Here is an 8,413-nt window from a genome sequence, read left to right as displayed (position 1 = left end):
TCCCAATTAAGGGGATGGGGGTCAGGAAGGGAACCTGGGGTCAGCACACGTGGGGTTCTGGGTGGGGCGCTGGGCAGAGGGACTCGGCTTCTGAAGCTCTGAGCCAGGCCGAGGGACATACTACTGAGAAGTCCCCAAAAAGGCAGCAGCGCTGAGGGGCAGGATTCCAGGGTCCTGGAGGCGGAAGCTCGGCCGACGGACTCCCAGTCCGAGAGAACGGGGCAGGGGCGGCCGACCGGTGCTGGAACCCGAGGGGCCGGGCGAGGAACACAGGACTGGGAGCAGGACCCTTCTCGCCTCGGACAAGACTCCTTGAATTTGGGGACCCAGCCCGACTTCATTGTAGCTGAGTCCTCGAGAAAGCGAAAGGAGCCCACCTTCCCCATTGGCCTCTCCATCGCTGCATCCCAAGAAGAAAGACAACTCGGGCTCCGCTTGCTTGCTTTTTAATAACAGAGCAGAGAGAACACAAGGCCAGGGGCGGGGCCTGGAGGAAAACAGGACTTGGGGTGCTCCTGTGAGAGCGGTGGGTTGATTTGGGAGCCCAGGGGGGCTGTTAATGCCTAGTTCAGAGGATGGGAAAGGCAGTTGGAGAGGCTAAGGAAGGGGAAACGCCTTCATGTCAGCAATGGGGGTGACTCTAGTGACGGAACTAGTCTTGGGTTCCTGGGGCACCACCAGTATCTCGGCATCAGTGGTTTCTCTTTACTCTTCAGACGCTGCCAACTGCATCCCCCAGGGATTGTGAAGGGGGTTCCTCCTGGCTGTGACAGTGCTGAAGGAGGCCAGAGAGTGCAGCTGCCTGGAGGCACAAGCCGCCTCCTGACCCAGGGGACTCCAGGGAGACCAAAGCAGCTGTAAAGATGAGAGAAATTGAAAAAGAGAATGGAAAAGTAGGTCTTTTTTTCCAGATTTCCTAGTACCCAAGCTTAGGTACCTCAAAGTCTCTGGCTCTCAGCTATGTTATTTTTGTTCCTCTCAAATCCAGCTCTCCAACCTGGCTCTCAGCTTCTACTGCATCTCCATGCAAGACCAGAAACCCACGTCACTCCCTCTCACTCCACCCAGTTCCACTCCAACAATACCTGGGCCCTGCCAGGAGTGAGAAAACTGTTCTCTTCCTGTGGATAGGTTGCCCTCTCCTCTTCCAGATCAGGGTATTCATTGGTGCTGGGAAATCCACAGCCCTCTTCGCCAAGCACCACTGGCTCAGATGCAGCCCCAGAGCTGCCCCACTGGGCCTTCTTCAGTCTGTGGAGACTTTAGGCTGAGGAGAGAAGTACCTGGAGGCCAGGCTTCCTGTCTCTCCATTCTTCACCTTTCTGTTCTGAAATACTTCCTGCTGGGACTCCAGGGAGTTGTCATTTGACCTCTAACTCTCCACCCCCAATTTTCTGCTACCCTCAGACTGAAGCATATTGTCTAGGAACCCAGAGGCGACCCCAGCCTCCCCATTGTCCTCCAGTTCTATGGTTTGCTTTCCTGTCTTCAGTGATCCAGTTTCTACTCCTTCCAGCTCAAGTGGCTCATCCTCCTTACCGCAATTCCCTCCTCCTTTTCATACTACAGAAATCTGTTTCAATCACACCAAAGCCCACAGCTTCCTCCCAAGCAGTCTCCCCTCAAAGCTCCCCTCAAACCTCCCCTCAAAGCTCTCAACCCCTTCCTTAGCTCAAACTGTTCTGCCCCCAAATCCTGCATGACTGCCAGAACCTAGATGTCTCCCTTCCTTACTCATTGATGATGCTCTGACGCCTTCTTAGGTCCTCCAGGTGGTAAGTGACAGCCCTCACCCGGGCGGGGACACCCCCAAGCCCCTGCTGCTGCATTCTTTCCAAACATGGCCTCCTCTTCTTTCTTCTCCAAAGCATTTCAGGGGGTGGGAGCTGCTCAGGAGGATACAGACCAAGCTGGGAGCAACCAGTGGCTCTCTGTGCCAGAGAATGGGGAAAAAGAGCTAGAAAAAAGAACTGGCTCTCTCAAGGGAGCTTGGATTGAACTAGGTAGGGAGTCCGGGGTCTTAGGAAGACCCCTGTGATATCTCGAAAACATGATGACTGATTCATAGAAAGGAAGTGCACTGGTTGGGGAATACCATAGGGAAGCGGTGATGAGGAGAGCTTGGGACAGGACAGCAGTGGGTGCAATTTTAACAGAGAACTGTTGAAGGCAGAGGGCCTGTCTTACCAGCATGGGTGGAATGTGCTGCTCCTCCAGCCAAGTGAGGCTGTGAAGAACAAAAAGGGGGCTATAAGTGCAGAGAGGACACGTCCATCCATATTGCTTGTTTAATAGTCTCTCCCAACCTCCTTTCTGTCATTAGGAGCTACAATGTCCACCAGCCAGTGGGAAATTAACCACAGACTAGGGCCTATTGCTATATGGGTTTATGGTAGTTTAATCCAGTTAAGACCACATCCAGCTGGTATCCATTTTCTCCTCTACTCACCTGGGCCTTTGACTGAGGTTCTTCCAGAAGACATCTCCATAACGCTGGGGCATGAGTCTGAGGCTCTGGGAAGGCAGCCTTGGTGGTGGAGATCGGCTGACCACCCTGGAACACCTGAGGGGAGGACAAGGTAGGCTCAGGTCTGGCTCTTCCCTTACAGCAATCTACTCACCCGAAGGATTCAAGGGCCATCTTTCCATGGGACTATAAAGCTGCCCAGGTTCCCTCAGGCCGTGTCCTCTCTTAACCACTTTAGCTGAAGAAGGTGGTAAGGCCTCTGCCTTGAAAGGAAATTGAAGCTGGGTTGAGGGTGGAGATTGGCTGTAGTTTGACCCTCAGATCTCACTGAGTCTAAGCTCTATACCAGGGATATCCAATCTTTTGGCTTCCTGGGCCACATTGGAAGAAGAAAAATTGTCTTGGGCCACACATAAAGTACACGAACACTGGCCGGGCGTGATGGCTCACGCCTGTAATCCCAACACTTTGGGAGGCCAGTGTGAGTGGATCACTTGAGGTCTGAAGTCCGAGATCAGCCTGGCCAACATGTTGAAACCCCGTCTCTACTAAAATTACAAAAAATTAGCCAGGCGTGGTGGCAGGCACCTGTAATCTCAGCTACTTGGGAGGCTGAGGCAGGAGAATCCTGCCAGAGGGTGGAGGTTGCAGTGAGCCAAGATCGCGCCATAGTACTCCAGCCTGGGCGACAAGGGAGAAACTCCGTCTCAAAAAAGAAAAAAAGGCCAGGCGCGGTGGCTCACGCCTGTAATCCCAGCACTTTGGGAGGCCGAGGCGGGCGGATCACAAGGTCAGGAGATAGAGACCATGGTGAAACCCCGTCTCTATTAAAAATACAAAAAATTAGCTGGGCGCTGTGGCAGGTGCCTGTAGTTCCAGCTACTCAGGAGGCTGAGGCAGGAGAATGGTGGGAACCCGGGAGGCGGAGCTTGCAGTGAGCCAAGATGGCGCCACTGCACTCCAGCCTGGGGGACAGAGCGAGACTCCGTCTCACAAAGAAAAAAAAATTCACAAAAAAATTCATAATTTTATTTATTTATTTATTTATTTATTTGAGATGGCGTTTCGCTTTTGTCGCCCAGGCTGGAGTGCAATAGCACGATCTTGGCTCACGGCAACCTCCGCCTCCCAGGTTCAAGCGATTCTCGTGCCTCAGCCTCCCGAGTAGCTGGGATTACAGGTGAGCACCACCGTGCCTGGCTAATTTTTGTATTTCTAGTAGAGATGGGGTTTTGCCATGTTGGCCAGGCTGGTCTTGAACTCCTGATCTCAGGTGATCCGCCCGCCTCGGCCTCCCAAAGTGCTGGGATTACAGGAGTCAGCCACCACACCTGGCCCTGTGTTTTATGTTTTAAATAGTACCCGTCATTAGCTGAAATTTTATTTGTTTACACATTCTAGAATGTGTTCCCCTCTCTAGAATGTAAGCTCTACAAGAGCAGGACCTCTATCCTGCTAATTGCTGAATCCCCAGTGCCTAATACAGTCCCTGGAACACTGTAGTGTTCAAACTATTTGTTGAATAAATTAATGAATCATCAATCCCCTGAGACCAGGCATTGCATTTCCTGTTCTTTATTTCCTAATCCTCTTAGGGAAGGACCCAGGCATGCAATATTCCCTCATCCCCTCCCCATGCTCCCCACCCAGTGGGAGGACTCACTTGGCAAAGGGGATGAGGTTGCCTCCATCATCCTGCACCTGCATGACTGGACTGGGCTGGGTAGCTAGTTTCCTTTTTGGTGCTGGGAGGATAATGGAAAAGAAGTCATTCATTCCAGCTGGGCATGGTGGCTCACACCTGTAATCCCAGCACTTTGGGAGGCCAAGGCAGGCAGATCATGAGGTCAGGAGTTCGAGACCAGCCCGGCCAATATGGTGAAACCCTATCTCTACTAAAAATACAAAAATTAGTAGGGCGTGGTGGTGTGCGCCTGTAATCCCAGCTACCCACAAGGCTGAGGCAGAAGAATCGCTTGAACCTGGGAGGCGGAGGTTGCAGTGAGCTGAGATCATGCCACTGCACTCTAGCCTGGGGGACAGAGCAAGACTCCATCTCAAAAAAAAAAAAAAAGACATTCATTCATATAATGTCTGTAGGGATGAGACCAGTAGCAGATCTAGAGACTGGAAAAAGAACATATGGATGCTGAAAAAAAGAGAGAGCTTAAAAAGTATTTGTAGCGGCTGGGCACGGTGGCTTACGCCTGTAATCCCAGCCCTTTGGGAGGCCAAGGTAGGCGGATCACCTGAGGTCGGGAGTTCGAGACCAGTCTGACCAACATGGAGAAACCCCATCTCTACTAAAAATACAAAATTAGCTGGGCATGGTGGCACATGCCTCTAATCCCAGCTACTCGGGAGGCTGAGGCAGAAGAATCGTTTGAACCAGGGAGTAGGAAGTTGCAGTGAGCTGAAATTGCACCAGTGCACTCCAGTCTGGCAACAGAGAAAGACTCTGTCTCAAAAAAAAAGAAAAAAGAAAAGAAAAAGGTATTTGTAGTGCTGGACTATTAATTGAACATTAGGTTGAAGACAGTGAGCACAGGAAAAGTGGATATGGTAAAAAGATAAAGGAGAAAGCAAATCTTCTGAAGCTAAATGTGCAAAATAAGTCAAATTTACAGATGGCAGTTAAGTGACAACTGGCAATATGGAACAATGAAATTGAAAAATAATGACAGTGGAGATTGGATGGGGCGGAGGCATTTGGGGATAAGAGAAGTGACAGAATTGAGGGTTCTCAATGAATCAACTATGAGTGGTTAGTGAAAGTTAAGTGTGTGAGGCCGGGCGCGGTGGCTCACGCCTGTAATCCCAGCACTTTGGGAGGCCAAGGCGGGTGGATCACGAGGTCAGGAGATCGAGACCATCCTGGCTAACACGGTGAAACCCCGTCTCTACTACAAAATACAAAACATTTGCCGGGCGCGGTGGCGGGCGCCTGTAGTCCCAGCTACTCTGGAGGCTGAGGCAGGAGAATGGCGTGAACCCGGGAGGCGGAGCTTGCAGTGAGCCGAGATCGCGCCACTGCACTCCAGAATGGGCGACAGAGCCAGACTCTGTCTCAAAAAAAAAAAAAAGAAAGTTAAGTGTGTGGACTGGGCGCTGTGGCTCACACCTGTAATCCCAGCACTTTGAGGGGCCGGGGCGTGAGAATTGCCTGACCTCAGGAGTTGGAGACCAGCCTGGGCAACACAGAGAGACATCATCTCTATTTAAAAAAAAAAAGTTGGCCGGGTGTGGTGGCTCATGCCTGTAATCCCAGCACTCTGGGAGGCCGAGGCGGGTGGATCACCTGAGGTTGGGAGTTCGAGACCAGTCTGACCAACATGGAGAAACCCTCTCTCTACTAAAAAATACTAAAATTAGCTGGGTGGTGGTGGGTGTCTGTAATTCCAGCTACTCAGGAGGCTGAGGCAGGAGAATCGCTTGAATCGGGGAGGCAGAGGTTGTGGTGAGTAGAGATCATGCCATTACACTCCAGCCTGGGCAACAAGAGTGAAACTCTGTCTCAAAAGTAAATAAATTTTTAGGCCGGGCGCGGTGGCTCAAGCCTGTAATCCCAGCACTTTGGGAGGCCGAGACGGGTGGATCACGAGGTCAGGAGATCGAGACCATCCTGGCTAACACGGTGAAACCCCGTCTCTAGTAAAAACACAAAAAACTAGCCGGGCGAGGTGGCGGGCGCCTGTAGTCCCAGCTACTCGGGAGGCTGAGGCAGGAGAATGGCGTGAACCCGGGAGGCGGAGCTTGCAGTGAGCTGAGATCCGGCCACTGCACTCCAGCCCGGGCGGCAGAGACTCCGTCTCAAAAAAAAAAAAAAAAGTAAATAAATTTTTAAAAGTTAGGTGTGGACATAATGGTCAACTGGTGACAGGGAAGGAGGGGGCAGTTGGGAATGCCTGTGGATAGGAAGGTAAGCAGGGAGGTCAGTTGCATATAGCTAAAATGAGGGACAGCCAAAGATGACCTGAAGGCCAGTTGGGGTGGGGAGAAAGGGCAGTTAAGGCTGGGGACGGTGGCTCACGCCTGTAATCCCAGCGATTTGGGAGGTGGAAGTGGGTGGATCACTTGAGCCCAGGAGTTTGAGAACAGCCTGGGTAACATGGCAAAACCCCCTCTCTACAAAAATACAAAAAAATTTAGCCAAGTGTGGTGGTGTGCGCTTGTATCTGGGAGGCTGAGGTGGGAGTATCATCTGAGCCCCGGGAGGTCAAGGCTGCAGTGAGGTGAGATCGCACCACTGCACTCCAGCCTGGGCGTCAGAGTGAAACCCTGTCTCTAAGAAGAAGAGGAAAAAAAAAAAAAGCCAGGCGCGGTGGCTCAAGACTGTAATCCCAGTACTTTGGGAGGCCAAGGTGGGCGGATCACTTGAGGTCAGGAGTTTGAGACCAGCCTGACCAACACAGTGAAACCCTGTCTCTACTAAAATTATAAAAATTAGCCGGGTGTGGTGGTGTGCACCTGTAATCCCAGCTATTCAGAAGGCTGAGTCAGGATAATTGCTTGAACCCAGGAGGCGGAGGTTGCCATGAGCCGAGGTCGCGCCACTGAACTCCAGCCTGGGCAACAAAGCAAGAATCCGTCTCAAAAAAAACAAAACAAAACAAAACAAAAACTAGATAAGTTAGGAGACAGTGCCTGTAGGCTCCTGAAGGACAGAAGCAGCAAGCTAGAACTGTAGGGGTGAACTAGCATTTATCCAAGGGAAGTAGGGATGGGCTGAGAAAGCAGGTGAGGTCAAAGGCGGAGAGAGGTCAAAGGTTGGAGTTGAGCTGAAAGGGCCTAAAGTGGGGTCTAAAGGGGATGTCCTGACTCGGAGGGGGGTCAGCAGAACGCGGGGGGCGGGGGGGTCAGCGGGAGCTGCGGGGCATTCCGGCCTCAGATAAGTGGGACCCAAGCGGGTGACCTAGATCCAAGGGCAGGATGGAGCTGAAGGAAGCCAGGAAGGATCCTCCACAGTTGACTTCGGGGTAGCCACAGCCCGGGCCTGCAAGGGTGGATGAGGACCCGAGAGTCAGGCTGGGGCTGAGGGGCTGCCTGGAGCCTGGAGCCCCGCTGGAGGGAAGCGCCGGGCCGGAGAGCGCGGCGGGCGCCTGAAAGGGCGACCGGGACCCTCGACAGGTGGACCGGGCGTGGCCGGACCTTCCGGGCAGCCGGGGCTGCCTGGGGGCTGCGTCCCCCGAGAGGGGCCCTGGGGTGGTGGGCCCAGGCTGAGCGGCAGGCTGGGGCCTGAGGGGAGCCCCGCGTCTGAGGGGGCAGCTCCGGCCTTAGGCGGCACCCGGGCCTGAAGGGGTTGTTTGGGCCTGAGGCGGCGTCCGGGGCGGCCGAACTTGAGGGCCAGGCGGGGATAGAGCACCCGAGTAGCCGCGCCACGGCCGGCCGCACTTGGCCCCAGCACCTGAAGCAGCTGCGCGGCGAATTCTAGAACTCGGCGGGGCGGGGAGGAGAGAGACGGCGATTCGAGCCGCGGGAGGAGCCGGCGGGCGGTGCTCGCCTGGGGGCGGGGCCTGAGCGGAGCCGCCTTCTGGGCGGGCCTCGGTAGGAGGCTCCGCCCCCTGGACGCGCCTCCAACGGCGGCGACATGAGCTGGGCCGGGGCCTGGGTGCCCCCGCGGGTCAGCCCCCGACGTTTCCCTGCTCCTCAGGCGTCTGCAACCCTCCTGGGTTGCGGCGTCTGCTCGCCCTTCTGCGTCCGCAGCTCGGTCCCCGCGTCCCTGCACGCTGGGCCCCACAGGCCGGGAGCGTTGCCCCTTTAACAAGAGTAGCCCGGGTCGCTCCCGGCTCCTTCCCAGGACGGCGCGCGCCCGCCTCTCCGCGCGCGCCCGCGCGTCCCCCGCCCCTCGCTCCCGCCCCAGCTCGCGCTGCCCGGGCGGGCGCCGGCCGCTGGCGCCGCTACTGCTGCCGCCCCCGGGGCGCGAGTCCGCCGCCCGCCGCCCGGGGA

General features: G+C 54.8%; 2 protein-coding genes across 6 annotated transcripts in view; both read right to left on the bottom strand.

Moving 5' to 3' along the window:
• Positions 1 to 8,413, bottom strand: part of SPAG7 (sperm associated antigen 7) — a 78,837-nt gene that overhangs the window by 31,614 nt on the left and 38,810 nt on the right. The gene's annotated exons all lie outside the window — the stretch shown is intronic.
• Positions 7 to 8,202, bottom strand: INCA1 (inhibitor of CDK, cyclin A1 interacting protein 1). 5 transcript variants are annotated; one of them, XM_050765485.1, is made up of 6 exons: positions 7,872 to 8,202; positions 4,131 to 4,212; positions 2,450 to 2,563; positions 2,188 to 2,227; positions 1,735 to 1,931; positions 7 to 855 (listed from the first exon to the last, which is right to left on the bottom strand). In XM_050765485.1, exons 2-6 carry the CDS (start codon positions 4,172 to 4,174, stop codon positions 618 to 620), a joined length of 633 nt encoding a protein of 210 aa, XP_050621442.1. In that variant the 5' UTR covers positions 4,175 to 4,212; positions 7,872 to 8,202; the 3' UTR covers positions 7 to 617. The 5 variants fall into 5 exon arrangements, with proteins under 5 accessions (XP_050621442.1, XP_050621443.1, XP_050621444.1 ...); XM_050765486.1 differs by lacking the exon at positions 7,872 to 8,202 and adding an exon at positions 1,086 to 1,251 and having other exon boundaries at positions 4,131 to 5,087; XM_050765487.1 differs by lacking the exon at positions 7,872 to 8,202 and adding an exon at positions 1,086 to 1,251 and having other exon boundaries at positions 1,735 to 1,886; positions 4,131 to 5,087.

The sequence above is a fragment of the Macaca thibetana genome, chromosome 16 (genome assembly GCF_024542745.1).
Source record: "Macaca thibetana thibetana isolate TM-01 chromosome 16, ASM2454274v1, whole genome shotgun sequence".
Classification (NCBI taxonomy): domain Eukaryota; kingdom Metazoa; phylum Chordata; class Mammalia; order Primates; family Cercopithecidae; genus Macaca; species Macaca thibetana.
Note: the sequence above shows the minus strand (reverse complement) of the source record. Positions and strands in the feature narration are given on the sequence as shown.